The following is a 16,159-nucleotide window of genomic DNA, read 5'->3' on the forward strand; positions in this document are numbered from 1 at the left end:
TACTTATTCTCTGTATGGCTGTCTTTTTATTTATCAGAGCCCCAGGTGATTCATCTTACCTTCTGTCTCTGTCCAACAACCACAATCAGGTAATACACTGTACACCTTTGCTTTATTCGTTTGGGTGTGTTTCTCTTTCATGACAAACTAACTTGCTTTTTTCCAGTTGATCCACAAAAACATATGTTGCAGCTCCGTAATCTCCCCACTTGTCCCTTTGTACCTATCTTCAGTCTTGCAGCCTAATGCATTTCTTTTGTTATGCAGTGGATAATTATTTTGTTCCAGATCTCTCATACAGACATTGAACTTCACCGAAGGCGAGAGCACGTAGTGGAGCATACTCGGAGAGAAGCCCAGCTTGCAGCACTTCAGTATGAGGAGGACAGGATGAGGACGAAACAGATCCAGAGGGAAGCTGTGCTTGACTTTGTCAAAGTAAGTCATTTTAGTATTTACCTGATGTTGCATCCAATTAAGGTGAGCTATAGCTCACGATAGCTTATGCTCAAATAAATTTTAGTCTCTAAGGTGCCACAAGTACTCCTTTTCTTTTTTTGGTGTCTAATATGTACCTTTCCTGGGTCCTCCACAAAATGAATTGTGTAGCTTATAATTAAGGCTGCCATTTAGTCATGGGTATTTTTAATAAATGTCATGGACAGGTCATGGGGCCATGAATTTTTCTTTATTGCCTGTGAGCTATCCATGACTTGTATTAAGAATACCCTTGACTAAATCTTAGCTAGGGAGTCCTGGGGGGAGCCGCTGCTCTGAGGAAGGGATGGCTGTTGGAGCAGGCCGGGGGGAGCTGCTGCTTGGTGGCGTGGGGAGGAAGAGGGTGCTGAGCAATAGCTGCTCTGGCTGCCCCCAAAGCCCGTCGCTGCTCCAGCCGCCCCTGGGACCACTGCCTGAGGCCACTGAGCTCTGGGTGCTCCCGCTGCCCCCAGGACCATTGCTCACGTGGGCTCCGGGGCCTGCTGTACCAGCTGCTGCTCAAGCAGTCCCCAGGGCCAGCTGTCCAGGGCCGCCCAAGGAGCGGTTGGTGTGGCTGGCTGCGGAGCCACTCCAGCAGTGGCCAGTGCAGCTGTCCCCAGGGCCACCTGAGCAGCTGTCCCCAGGGCCACCTGAGCAGCTGGCCCCAGGGCCACCTGAGCAGCTGGCCCCTGTAGAAATCACGGAGGTCACAGAATCGGTGACTTCTGCGACCTCCATGTCAGACAGAGTTCTAATTATTATTTATTATTGGTATATCACACCATAGGTGTGTTTTACAGAGAGAACAAAGAAATAGTCTCTGCTCCTGGAAACTTCCAATTAAGTTGTAACTATGGCTTGATGCAGGGGGAGATGATATTAAGGAAATGGGGAGAGGGAGGTTTACAGTTACGAAATGTCTTGTTTTCACAGAGGGTGCATTATGTTCATCACTTTTTTCACTAATTTAGATTTGATAAGGTTAGCCTTGTTGGAGAAATTGTAGAAAGAAGTAGGCTTTGAGGAGAGATTTGGAAGATGAGGATGTGGTTGTACAGATGAGAGTGGACTGTGGTCTAACCAATTTCCACACCTTGGATCTATTTTTGTATCCGTGATTAGCTCAACCCACTGCTGTTACGATCCACATTCAGCTATCACAAAGAAAATGCTACAGTTATACTTTATGATTAAGGATGGCCTGCAAGCGAAAAAGATTGTCATTTTGTGTCTTTGTACTGTCTGAAGCTACTTTAATGAAGGGATTTTAGTGGACCGTTCAAAACTCTGGTTTCTATTAAACCTGTTTAGCTCAGACTCTTTGCAACACTTGGGAGAAGAGCTGTCTTTTTTAAAGATGCAAGCCCCTCTCCCTTTCAGGCTTGATGTATTTTATATCCAGGCTTTTGTGCTAAAATACCACAGAATTGTAGAATATATGATTGTTAGCAATGTCACGTCATTACAACTGTTTAAAGGGCTTACACAAGTGCCCAAAACAATTGACTCTCATAGAACGATTGTTGCTAGACTTAAAGAGAACTGAATGAAAACATTGTTATTCATGAGCAATTAGATATTTTCAGCTAAGTACTTCCTGTTTGGGAAAATGTTTTGGGCTTTTTGCATAACTTGAATATTAAAATGTTTTTAAAATGACGTAGAAGTTTTAGATTGAGAATATTCACTAAATTTAGTTTAGTGAAAACTTGAAAGTTCCTCAGTGCCTATTTTATTTAAAATTAAGGCTTTAGTGTTTTAAAACACCTCTAAATACTGCTCTCTTATTCCTGTTATCTAATTTATGCTTGCCTATCAACTCGTATTAACTCATTCCTTTGATTGTTCTGCAGCAAAAGGCATCCCAGAGTCCTCAGAAGCAAAGTCCTTTGGATAGTGAGGTAAGAGCAGCAAAGTGTATTAATGTGTGGGCTGACTTTATCACTGATTTTTAGAACCCTCTGTTGAAACATTTTATTGCTTGTGGTGTAACCTTCAGTGGTTAGTTTAAAGAAAACTGTGCAGGAGCTAAACAACAACAATTCTTCTTTTTGCTGCTTATCATAGGAGTATTAGGGAATATTTTCCCTTCCTTTTCATGTATGATTCCTCTGTGCTCTGTGTGTTTTGTTGTGTTGCTTTTGGGTGCTTTTCATGTTTATATAGAATACACTTCATGTTACATTTAAGATTCTTCTTGAAGCAGTGCAGCAGGTTCATTAAATTTCTATTGGGAGTACTAAAATAAGCACTTACTTGAACTGTGTGGCAGTCATTTCTGTCCTAGTGACTTCTTTTCCCTTTCTTCACATATTTCATTATCATTAGATTACTAATTACCCCTGAAAATGAAGCATCAGAACTTTTTGTGTTACCAGTAAACAATACCAGCTTTGGTTTTGCTCTTCTTATTACCTAAATTCTAATAACTAAATTATACTTGAATTTTTTTTTTCAAATGGTCTTACACTGTGCTGAAACAGATCCTGGCTTAAAAGCAGACCTGATCTAATGGCATTTGTTCATTTTTCCACATCAAATTTCTGTAGAGTAACAAAATAGCTTTTTGTCCTATTGAAAGATAATTTTAGTTGGCAGTATTAATCCGATCAGAAGCTGTAATGACTACAGTATGCAGAAAATTAGTTGAGAAGCATTTTCCAATTGACTATTTCATGTGAAAATTATGCAAACTGGACTGTTTTAAATAGTTTTCCCTCCTTTCTTTCTTGATCTTCTGATTTTTAATATTTTCTAAGGATTCCCTTGCAATTCCATAGTAAGGAAAAGAACAGCAACGGAAAATAAAATTTGTTCTTGAATTGGTATGAACACATTCTAATCCAAAGATCATGTGACTACGTATTAATACATTTTCTATTGTTTAGTTACACATACTATATTGCGTTGTAAACAGTATAGCAAAATTGCCCCAAAATGCTATCAAGAAAAAGGAACTCACCATATTCCAGAATGTTTGTGAGTTTGTATATTATGTCATTGTGTTTGTATGTTTCTGACATTCCTCCATCTCTCCCACCTCCTCAGTGTCCTTTTCCATCCAGAAGGTCTCAGCACACTGATGATAGTGCCTTGTTAGTGGTAAGAACTCTGCACGAAATGGCCTGTTTATGTGGCAGAATCTACAACATAGAGTTAGCATGATGTTATGATTCACTCAGATTAGACATATTTGTTAGAGCTAATCTGAATAGCATAAAACATGACGATATTCTCTGCAAAGTGATTTTGTTATGAACTCTGATACTATTGAATTCACATTTGCACTGCCTTCCAGTTGCTATGCATCCAGTGTTAATACACTGAAATGTTCCCATGTTTGCAAAAGCTAAACATTTTAATAAGAGTGTAATGATATTACTGTTGCTGGAGAACAGTTTCTAAAATGCAGTGTTACCTTAAGAGCTCAGTGTAATATCAAAAGCTTCTCTCTCTCGCCAACAGAAGTTGGTCCAATAAAAATATTACCTCACTCCTTTCTCTTGTGTTACCTCATTAACAGTCCAACTTTAGTACATCCTTCTATTTGGCTCACCTGCACGTTATGTAACACTTTAGTTTCACAACATTAATATAAAGCTTGGAGTTGTGTCCTCCTGCCTTATCTTTTTGGCCTACCAATCATTGTCTGATTTGTTGGATCTAGGGTCTTAGTCATCATAGACTATGGTAACAGAAGAGGCAGTTCACAAGTCACAGATTATTCTTTGCTTCTGTTTCACTGTTTATCAGTGAAAGTGTGTATAAAATCACCAGTTCTGATGTTTTAAAAAGTTTAAACATTAATAAAGCTACTTCATTCATGTTTTATGCTATTCCTTTCATAGTACCTTAGAGAGATTCATAGTAACTAAAGAGTTGAGTTAACGCAGTAGTTTTCTCCTTTCATCGCTACAGAAAATGAGTCAGATCTGCCTGCCATTGCATGACTGCATGCCTCAGTTTTATTTTTTTATTACATACCCTTCAGTTCTCTTCCTGATGTCCCTGCATACAGCAAGGTTATCAAGTGCAGCTCAGGAGCATTGAAACTGATAGTAGAGAGGTCAAAACTGTGAAGATTGTTCCTATTCAAATTGTTAAATCATAATGCTTGGCATCTCTCTCACTACTCAAGAGCTCATTTCACATTAAATACAGATTAGATGTTGGAACAATAAGAAGTGGGGTATGTAATAAATTAAGGAGTTACATTAGCTTTTGTTTTTAGATGTGGTCATGCCTAGAACTATCTATTAGATCATTATCTTGTAGTGTAGAATATATTTTACTTATTTACTTATTCTTATATAATAAAATCGGGAGGGGAGGACAGGACTAAATAGAAAAGGTTATTTTTCTTCAGTTGTTGATATTCAGTTTTAATTAACTTCAGTGTTTAGAATATATTTATAAGGCATATTGTAGGGAATCTTTTCTATTTGATGATGTTCAATTGGTGAGGTATTAAATTAATCTACTATATTTTATATGCTGTACATAACCATATGGAGATTTCAGAAATGTAACTTTCATCACTGTGGACTTCTTTAATATCTTCACTCATGTTCACATCTGCATATTTCACAAGTAACAGCCAGGCTAATAGGGAAATTTTTAAATCAATTGGTTTCCCCATTGTGTTTCTTTTACTATTTTGCAGAATTATAAATTATAATATCCAGTACTCTTTGCCTGAAAATACAAGTTCTGATGACTGTTCATCATGTTCTGAAGATTGTTTTGTACTGAGAATGATCAGACCTATGCCTATTGATTATATAACCAGGAATACTGTTTCTAATGAGTAATTGAAACATTGAGCCATGGAAATTTCATAAAATGTAGCATGTACATTTATAAAAAAGTACTTTCTAAAAAAGAATAGGTATTTGCTATTGGACAAGTTATCTGTCTGCTTCAAAAGAGTTGTTTGTCATTGGAGTTCAAACTACTTTAACTCCAGTTAGGCTTCATCTGTCACTTTTACCGGCCTTAGGGATTTGAAATGCAAATTTATTTTTCTTTCACAGCTAGCTTTTGTACATTCCAGGAGGATTCGTCTTCCACTGATGTGCAGAGAGCATTACATGCTTCACTCCCACTTCTTGATAGCTGTTCTTTCCTTTATATTTATTTTCTGAAATGTGTCTAGGTGGACTTGGGAAGAATAAACACCACTTTTATTTTCACTGCTTTAAAAAACTATGCATGATTATATGGATCTTAGTGAATTTGACCTAAGTAATTATTGTGCACTTCTGAACTTGCAGATAAATTTTATTTGAAAGTACCTAATTTTATTCCAGTGGAGACTCTAACAATTACTCTTGCTTTATGGGATTAGTGTTCTATTTTAAATACAAGGAGTTTTATAGAACTATAATAAAGGCCTTTTGTTTGGCATTTCCCTCATTACGTCAGAGCTCTGCAAACTGAGATATTGCTTTTCTTTTATTCTAAACCAGCGGTTCTCAAACTTCATTGCACCGTGACCCCCTTCTGACAACAAAAATTACTACACAGCCTCAGGAAGGTGGACTGAAGTCTGAGCCCACCCAAGCCCCAGCGCCCTGAGTGGGGGTGGCGGGTGTAGGTCTGTAAGCTGAGCCCCACTGCTTGGGACTTGAGCCCTGGGTGGTGGGGCTCAGGTGTCGGCTTCAGCCCCAGGCCCCAGCAAATCTAACACCAGCTTTGGTGAACCCGTTAAAACGGGGTTCCGACCCACTTTGTTGTCCTGTCCCACAGTTTGAGAACTGCTGCTCTAAATAATGGTTTCAGCTGCTTGTAAGGAAGTTGCATGAAAACAGCTTGATTGGAAAACTTTGTTTGCTTTTTCCCCTCCCTTTCTGCGCATGCAAGAAGAGCATAAAGTGGTAACAGAAAAGGAACTTAAGTTGGCAGCCTTCTTTTGAAGTCTCACACCATATATTTCTTGGATCTCTGTGTAAATGTTGCCCTTCATGAGAATGGTTGCTGTAAAGATAAACTTTGCCTAGTTTTGTGATTTGTGAAAAGCTGTAGACTTTCAGCTGTAGTACTTTATTTTGTTGGTACACTCTCCTTTTATAAATGTCTGTTGTCCTCACAATGCACAGATACACATACTATTCCTGTAAGCACTAACAGTAGTACAGATTAGTTGTATATTTCTTCTAAATGTGTGTGAATTAAGGTGATTCCATGACAAGTGGAGTTAGGCCATAGTATCGGAAATGTGCACACTGTGATGATTAATTTCTTAATTGAAGAACTTCAATCTTGTTGATTAATTTCAGCTAGACCGACTAAAAGTTTGCTAAAAAAAAAAATGAGAGCGAGAAATCGGTGTTCTCTGAAGGGGGCCAAAGGGGGTTGTTATCCATGTGTCAGTTGTACAGTAGAACCAAATCCTGCTTGCCTTACTCACAAAAGTAGTCCCATTGACTATAACTGAGGTTACTTGCATTGACAATACCAAGGTCTCAACCTGTCCTGCGACCGCTGCTTTTTACTCTGTTTGTCCTTTCATGGTTGCCTGGGCCCTCACCCTGTTTGTTGTATTCACCTGTCATGTCTCATCTTATACTTGGATCATATGCTTTTGGGTCAGGGACCATCTTTTCATTGCGTGAACAGCACCTAGTACGTTGGGGCCATGATCCACAATTAGGACCTGTAAGCACTACTGCAGTGCAGTAATAATTGTGAGAGTAAAGTGAGCAGGATTTAGCCATATCGTAACTTGTATTTTTGATTTTTCTAACTATCAGACAGAGGGTGTCCTTTTCAGTATCTAAATACTTAATTATTGAATTCACCCATAATACAGACATTAAATTGTAATATCCTGATTCATCTAGGGTACAGTTGTTCTTTTGATCTGCTCTGTACATCTCTATATGCTGCAGTTAGTTCTAGTGAGGGGAAGTTCTTATGATTTCAGTAATAAGAGTTGAGCATGGAGGCCAAGTGAAGAGTTTACAACAGCATATTTTAGGAATGAATTGTTGAGCCTGTCCCCAAGACGAGTATCTTGGTTCCTTTGTCTTTGAATCTCAAGATGGTTCTTCGTCTCACTTTACTTCCTCCTCTTTTTCCTCTCTCTTTCCTCTGCTATCCCTGACAGAATGGCTTTGAGCCTCTCTTTGTCTTTGAGATTGACAATAACACCGATACCATTAAAAGAAGGCCGGGGACTCTCAAACAGGTGAAGAGCATGCAGTGTGTTACTGTTGTGGCTGTCTTACCCTTTTGTGTACTGCTCTTTCCTCCCTCTGCCTGCTGATGGTGGTGTGATTTGTGTATAAGCCCTTCTGTTAGCCTGTGTCAGGGATGACTTGGTCTTTTCTTATAGAAACAAAGTGTTAAGTTAATGTTGTGGCCTGCGCAAATCCTTTCTTTAGGCATTACTTAAAAGCCTGTGGGTTCTTTACTTGTTTTGTCAACTGTGCCCCAGGCAAGAACCAGGCCTCACAACACCCCTTCTCCTCCCTCCACTATATTAATGTGGTGAGGGAGCTGTCTTGTGAGCTACTAAGACTACCAAGATACTTGTGCTTAAGGCTGACCCTGCACATAGCTTCTGTAAGAGATTACTTCTTACTGTCTCTTTTTCGAAAGGGGCAGTGTAGTAACAGTCATGTTAAGATTTCAACAAACAAGTGTGTGTACATTACACCTAGATGGTTGTTGGAGGTAGTAACCTTTGTTGTGTTGTATATGTTCAAGTATTATTTGAAAGCAGTTTTGGAAAGTATTGGTCCCTTCTTTACTCATCCAGCTCCTGAACTGTGCTGCTTTGAGTATACTCTCCAGTAACTTGAAGAATATAGTCTAGTTTGTGCCACTTAAAATCTAAGGGCACAGTTCTGAGTTTGCATTTCATGTGTGCAGGAAAACGTAGGACTGGGTAGAACCACAGTGAAATTGTGATGACAAACATGAAACAAAAAAAAAAAAGACAAAAAAAACAAAAAAAAAAAAAACTGTGTGCCTGATCCAGACTCCCCTATAACTTGCCATGTTGACACACTACAGGTCCTTTGTGTGTTGAATCATGGGCAAGACTTAGCGGTCAGGGTGTAGAGTCAACGTGTCTTTATGTGGACTCTCCTTTGTTCTCTAGCAGACTATGTAGGCCATAGCCTTTTCATCACACTCATTGCACATATTTGAGAGCAGAAGTAACAGCTGATGGATCCATAGCTAGCCAGCATAAGGGCACCAAATATTGCTTTTTGAGACTTTGGTCCCCAAGCTGCACCTGTTGGTTTAAAAACTTCTGCCAGGAAAAAGCAAGAACCACTGTGTAAACATGAAGAGTAGTTCATCTTCTGCCTCTTTGACATCTATTAAAATATGATAGCAATTTGCTCACTAAAGCATTGAAAAGCTTCATTTCGGACATCTTCTCTGATAGCCTAGTTTCTGTCTCTGGGATTTTATTTACCTTGCTTGCTTTTAACTCACAAATATCACTTTTAAATTCTTCATTGTGCAAATAATCAGATGTGGGTGTGTGTTTCCTTATAGGCCAGTACTGTTTTGTGCCTTGGAGCAAATCAGGTGGTGACGTTTTCTGCACATTCATGAAGTTAATAGGAAAACAACCTATTTAATTCAACGTGAAATTTGTATTTTGAAAGTGTACAAAAAATCTGTTCATTTCTGATTAGTGCTTAAACTTAATTAGTGGCTTCTGCGTCAGTGAGTGTGGTGACCAGTGCAGTATATGACTGAAGAGCTTTCTACCAGTATGATTGTTCTTAGTTCTGCTTTTGATGTGATTGTGTTCTTGTTTTAAATGAACATCTCATCTTTCAAATAATGGACTAATATTTTTGAGGGTAGGAAAATTTTAATTGTATTTTAGCTTTAGCAAATAAATATTCTGGCATTTTTATCTCTTCCCACTAATATCTTTGCAACACTTGAACATTTGTAATTACCTGCCCTTTTAATCTTACCGGTGCATTTTGCCTGGGCGCATCCTGTCAACTGTTCGCTAATGTTGGTACTGCCTTCTTTCTTTCTGTGTTCAGTCGCTGTCAGGGTTGAATCAACAGGGCACCTGCTCATGCCTTCAGATCTGTCGAGGTATCTCTAGCTATTATTCACCAGTAAAGCCAACAAAAACTCTCAGATCCACAATTCTATTTTAATATGTGTTAGTCTGTCGGCTTCTAATCTGAAATTCAGAGGTTATGAATTTGACTGACCTGATTAAATTGCAGTAGGTTTTACGTTGCTTTAACTTTTTTGGTCCTGTCTTCAGTGAGCCTAAACCATGCAAACATGTTAGTAGCTAACAGGGTTTCAATCTCTGTATGGATTGATTCTCAGATTCTTGTTGCCTGTCACCATTTCTTTTATTTTATCTTCCCTTAAAACATCTACTGACTTGTAGCTTACTGGAAATGTCCCTGCTTTTTTTTCTTTACAAGGTTACTCTTACCATAAAACATGATTATCCTGTACATCACCATCTGCTATAGAAACTTTATTATATTGACAGAAAAACCTTAATCACAAGAAATCATTAATCCATCATTAACTCATCTTTAATCTGAACTTTCATTAGTTCTAACTACAATATTACTCTGAGGGTGGGCAGGAGAGTGAAATTCAATTAATACTAATTTTGCTCTTGCGAAGATTTAGAGTGGGCTGTGTATTCGGATCAAAGCCATTGTCTTGCATGTTTTGCATGATATTTAATTGAAAAACAGGTAATGTCTCTGTTCCCACCCTGAAAAATATTCAAACACAGCACTGCCACTGTCCTTTCTGGAAGCAATACCTCTTTCACCATTTTATTCCTTGAAGAAGATGACTTCCATCAGTTCTGCAAAACAAGTGCCTATTGTACATCTTTTTTTAACAATAGGCTGTTTTTTCTCTTATATTTTTTTTTTCTGAAATATGTCTAGGTGGACGGTAACTTCTGAAAAGCTAGTCGTAGCCTGTCTCAATAAGGATCATTAATGCTGTTTTATTTATTTGTCCACAGAGTGATGACAGATCTACTATTTCACCAGGTTCACCTACTACTCAAACAGGTAACAGGAGAGAGGTGCAAAAAGTCTAAAAAGAAGGGATAAAGTAGGTTAAATTTGCTTGCTTGCGTAAGTAAGACTGTTAAGGATGTCATTCCTATCCATAAGCTGGACTGCTCTGTCTGTGGGTCTGATTTGTTGTTAAGTTCTCTCTTGAATCATAGAAATAAATAGAGCACAGAGCTGCTGGCACCTTCTGTGGGAAGTGGTGGGGCTCCACATTTTCCAGGCTCTGGCATTGGCATTGCCCTAATGACGCATTAAATACAAAATGAAACAATTTGTTGGTAAAAGTGCATGGAATGTGCTTAGCATGCAAGTGCTCTTGAAGGTGCCTCTTTCTGCCCTATTCTTTATCATGCATGGCTGTAATTTATCTTGTCATTAGGTTATAATTTTATTCTTTTAATTACTACAGTGCTGAACCCATTTCCTATTAAACTTGTAACCTTTTTTCTTCTTTCCCCTCCTCTCCTTTCCTGTGCCTTTCCACATTTGTTCAGTCCATCTTTCCTCTCTGTATCCTGGCACTGCCGCTCCTCCTTCCTATAGAAACCCTTCCCAGCGACCTGAGAGTTTCCTTTTCCGAGCAGCTGTAAGGATGAAATTAACAAGGTAGGTTATATAGCTGAAGAAGCTGGACTGTATTACAAAGTTATATTAACTTCCATGTTAACCACTTTTTGCACAATTGCATTATCTTGGCAGCAGTAGCTTTATTCTCAGGAAATTAGCTTATAAACCTATCTGTGGACACCAGTCGCTAAACTTTCTTAGAATAAACCATTATAGTCCTATTTGTAATAAGTCTAATACTTTTGTCTTGGTAATAAATAAATTTAACAAATATCAAAGAATATGATGTGCAAATTTGTGGCGTGTGTGTGTGTGTGTGTGTGTGTGTGTGGGGAGATTAGTATTGTGCTCTCCTGGATTTGTACTTTCACCTATACAGAGGCTATTGTGATGCTATTTATTAAGCCCCTTGATCGTGACAAAGTCAGCTTTATAGACTTTGCATTGTGCTGTAGTACATACCAGAATTCATACCTTTGTAGTAAGATTGATGAAAGTTGTACAAAGCAACATTTCAGCTATCTAAAATTAATCCTTTTTATGCAAGTGTTTATTGGGCATAAGAAAATTAACAGCATCTAAGCCTTGCTTAGATGAATAATCAAATGGAGGAAATCAGTTTGTGAATAGCAATGTACTATACCCAAACTTGCGTACTGTGCATGTGTAATACTGCATTAAAGGAATACCTCTCTACCAAACTCAGTCTGTTACTTTCGTTCATGCTGTTTTTCTAGCTGTTGCTTCATCTCCCTCTTCTGCCTCATGTCCTCCTCATGATTCTACAGACCCTAGAGCAAGGCAGAACTCCAAGCAACGTGAGGAAGAGTTGGAGCTAATAGAGCAACTGCGGAAGGTGTGTACTAGCAGTAACTAGTGTACAAGCATTTTAGCAAATTCACTGCAAGTAAGCTACAAATGTTTCTTCGTTGTTTTGGACTTGCTTCATTTAACCAGTGCCAGCCATAGTGTTTTGGATAGATTAAATGTTAGTAACTTCACAAGCTAAAAATTTTCCATTCAGTTAGATAGAGTAGTCTTCATCTTACTCCTGTCGTGTAATGTCAGTTCTCATACACTGTCAAGTTGTCTACTCCCACCTGATTGCCAATGAAGCCAGCGTTCATCGCCCACTTGTTTGAAGATTTAAAGAGCATCTTTGTGCTTTCTCCCAGGCTGCCCGTCCCAGTTGGGAGGAACTCCCTGCAAACATCCGTAAAGCCACCACATTGTCCTCTTTCAAATCCCTTCTTAAAACTTTCCTTTTGCCATGATGCCTACCAAAAAGCTTGGAAATGGTTAGGCAATGATATGCTCAGACCACTGCTAACTAATATCATGTTTCCTTTTACTGCTCATCTGTCGGTATCTGCCTGTTGTCTCCTGTCTTATACTGAGGGCTTGTCTTCACTACTGGCTGGGGATCGATGCTGCTGCAATCGATTCAGCGGGTGTTGATTTAACGGGTCTAGTGAAGACCTGCTAAATCGACAGGAAAGCGTCTTCTGTCGACACAGCACAGTGAAGACACCGGGGTAAGTTGACCTAAGATGCATCAACTCCAGCTACCTTATTCATGTAGCTGGAGTAACGTAACTTTGGTCGATTTACCCTGGTAGTGAAGACAAGCCCTTAGAGGGTAAGCTCTGAGGAGCAGGGACTGTCTTTTTGTTTTGTGTTTGTACAGAAATTAGCACAGTGGAGTTGTGGTCCTTGACTGGCACTACACTATCACAGTACACATAATAAATAATAAAAATGCTATGGTCTGTTATGCTGCTGCGGTGTTTCACCCCAGAGATGGTTGCATTTCCATAGTGCAGGAAGTGACTCTTAGAAGTGTCTGTAAAGTGGTTTGGAATCTTTTGTGATGAAAGGTGCCTAGAAATGTAAAAAGAAAAGGAGTACTTGTGGCACCTTAGAGACTATTGAGCTGAAGCTCACGAAAGCTTATGCTCTAATAAATTTGTTAGTTTCTAAGGTGCCACAAATACTCCTTTTCTTTTTACGGATACAGACTAACACGGCTTCTACTATGAAACCTAAAAACGTAAGTTATCATTGTAATTGTTTGAGACTTTTTCAAGGAATAAGACTTCTTACCCATTCCGTAAATGCTGATTCTAATACAGTAGTGAATATAAGCACTTCACTGGAATGGATTTTTTTCTTCCACTCATGCACTTAAAGCAGGGATGGGCAACTTTTGGCCCAAGGGCCACTTTGGGGATAGAAATTGTATGGCGGGTCATGAATGCTCACAAAATTGGGGTTGGGGTGTGGGCTCTCGGTGGGGCTGGAGATGAGGAGTTTGGGGTGTAGGAGGGTGCTCTGGGCTGGGACCAAGGGCTTTGGAGGGCAGGAGGCAGGGGTGCAGGTTCTAGCTGGGGATGAGAGGTTTGAGGTGCAGGAGGGTGCTCCGGGCTGGGATCAAGGGGTTTGGAGAACGGGAGGGGGATCGGGGCTGGGGCAGGGCTGTGGGGAGAGGCTCAGGGTGGTTCAGGCTCTGAGCGGCGCTTACCTCAAGCGGCTGCTGGAAGCAGCGGTATGTCCTTTCTCCGGTTCCTACATGGAGACGGAGCCAGGCGGCTCTGCACGCTGCCCCCGTCCACAGGCACTGCCCCTGCAGCTCCCATTGGAGCACGTAGGAGCCAGAGTGGGGCTATGCCGTGGCTTCCGGGAGCCGCATGGTGCAGCCCCCAACCTTGTGCCCTGGCTGGAGCACCAGAGTGAGGCCGAGCCGCGTGGTGTGGCACCGACCCAGCACCCCAGCCGGAGCCCTGGAGAGCTGGAGTGGGTCCGAGCCACATGATGGGGCCCTGACCCAGCATCCTGGCTGGAGTGCCAGAGCAGGGCTGAGCTGTATGGTCCAGCTCTGACGCAGCACCCAGGCCGGAGCGCCGGAGCAGGGCCAAGCCGTGTGGTCCGGCCCCGACCCAGTGATGGAGCGGGGCTCAGCTGCTGGTGCAGCCCCCAACCCAGCCCACCCCTACCCCCCCGGCCAGAACACAGCCTATCCGCTGGTGCGGCGCCCAGGCTGGACCACCGGAGCGGGGCCGAGCTGCGGTGGTCTGGCCCGACCCAGCGCCCCGGCCAGAGTGGGGCCAAGCTATGTGGTGCGGCTCGTGGGGCCAACTTAAAACAGCTTGCAGGCTGTAGTTTGCCCACCCCTGACTTAAAGGAAACCGTAACCCAGCATGTTCTCTAAATAATATTTTGTACTGATGTAGCTCTAGCTCCTTTGATCTGTTGATCTGAAAGGACTTTGCATATTTTGAGCCTCACAACCTACTTCCTAGTTTTAAGTGTAAAACCAAACTCATTTTGCAGATATGTAAACTGAAATACAGAAGAGTGATTTGCCAAAGGTCATACACTGAATGAAATAGGCAGGCTCTAAGCTTTGTGTAGCTTGAAAGCTTGTCTTTTTCACGAACAGAAGTTGGTCCAATAAAAGCTATTACTTCTCCCACCTTGTCTCGCTAATATCCTGGGACCAACACGGCTACAGGTTGACTGCAAATGATATATTGAATGAGACCAGAATAGAATCCATGAATTGAAACCCTGGTCTCGTCTCCTGTAACCACTACACTTCATTGCCTTTTCCTGCTTAAGATAACTTAAACTGATTAAATGTAGAAGTTCAGTTTTCCTTTGTAGGGAAAATATTATCTCTTGCCTCTGGTGACTACATTCCACTCCTACACTTTAAGACAACTATTTTCATAGTACATCTACTCTCTGAGTACCTGGAGGATGTGGAATACATTTCTTGGACCTTGATTACTCACCCTGGGATTTGTGGTTTTCATCAATTTTGAGTAACGTTCTTTTTGTCTCCGTTGCTGAATTTTAATTCCATGTGCTGCACTAACTCTTTTAACTCAATAGCTTTCAAACTGTGATCAGTTGTGAATCCTAGTGGTCCACAGAATGAAACCTTTTGAGAACCAAACCCCAGAGAATTAAGAGGGTTGTTGGTCCATGAGAGGTTCTGCTCTTATGAAATGTGCTGCAGAATAAATAAGGTTGAGAAGAGCAGCTGTATTTAATGATTTAATTGTATTCTTATTTGCTTTGTGTGATACATGATTTTCATTCTTTTGTAGAATATTGAGTCACGGTTAAAAGTGCCTTTGCCCAGTGATCTTGGAGCAGCTCTTACTGATGGAGTTGTTCTCTGCCACTTAGCCAATCATGTGTGGCCTCGATCTGTTCCCAGCATCCATGTCCCCTCTCCTGCTGTAGTAAGTATACAAAGATGTAACAGTGTGTTGTAGTTGTCTGGGTCTCATCATAGCGTTTCATTGTCCATGTGAGGACTACATGCAACATCTCTTTCTGATGTTGGGCAGAGATAACAAAATATCAGTCTCCTTTGCCTAAGCAGAATGTGTAGCAAAGCCATAAAAAACTAACAAATTTATTAGAGCATAAGCTTTCGTGAGCTACAGCTCACTTCATCGGATCCATTTGGTGGAAAAAACAGAGGAGAGATTTATATACACACACACACACACAGAGAACATGAAACAATGGGTTTATCATACACACTGTAAGGAGAGTGATCACTTAAGATAAGCCATCACCAGCAGCAGGGGGGGGAAAGAAGGAAAACCTTTCATGGTGACAAGCAAGGTAGGCTAATTCCAGCAGTTAACAAGAATATCAGAAAAGGAGTACCCGTGGCACCTTAGAGACTAACAAATTTATTAGAGCATAAGCTTTCGTGAGCTACAGCTCACTTCATCGGATGCATCGAAGTGAGCTGTAGCTCACGAAAGCTTATGCTCTAATAAATTTGTTAGTCTCTAAGGTGCCACAAGTACTCCTTTTCTTTTTGCGAATACAGACTAACACGGCTGCTACTCTGAAAAGAATATCAGAGGAACAGTGGGGGGGTGGGGTGGGAGGGAGAAATACCATGGGGAAATAGTTTTACTTTGTGTAATGACTCATCCATTCCCAGTCTCTATTCAAGCCTAAGTTAATTGTATCCAGTTTGCAAATTAATTCCAATTCAGCAGTCTCTCGTTGGAGTCTGTTTTTGAAGCTTTTTTTTGTTG

General features: G+C 40.6%; 1 protein-coding gene across 2 annotated transcripts in view; it reads left to right on the plus strand.

The window, feature by feature from the left end:
• Positions 1-16,159, plus strand: part of LRCH3 (leucine rich repeats and calponin homology domain containing 3) — a 113,011-nt gene that overhangs the window by 78,600 nt on the left and 18,252 nt on the right. For both annotated transcript variants that reach the window (XM_043492757.1, XM_043492756.1), the window contains exons 12-19: positions 38-89; positions 289-438; positions 2,331-2,378; positions 3,526-3,579; positions 10,469-10,517; positions 11,018-11,129; positions 11,826-11,946; positions 15,203-15,340. In XM_043492757.1, the coding sequence (XP_043348692.1) occupies positions 38-89; positions 289-438; positions 2,331-2,378; positions 3,526-3,579; positions 10,469-10,517; positions 11,018-11,129; positions 11,826-11,946; positions 15,203-15,340 (724 nt within the window). The remainder of the gene's footprint in view (positions 1-37; positions 90-288; positions 439-2,330; positions 2,379-3,525; positions 3,580-10,468; positions 10,518-11,017; positions 11,130-11,825; positions 11,947-15,202; positions 15,341-16,159) is intronic.

Source organism: Dermochelys coriacea, chromosome 9 (genome assembly GCF_009764565.3).
Source record: "Dermochelys coriacea isolate rDerCor1 chromosome 9, rDerCor1.pri.v4, whole genome shotgun sequence".
NCBI classification, from domain to species: Eukaryota; Metazoa; Chordata; order Testudines; family Dermochelyidae; genus Dermochelys; species Dermochelys coriacea.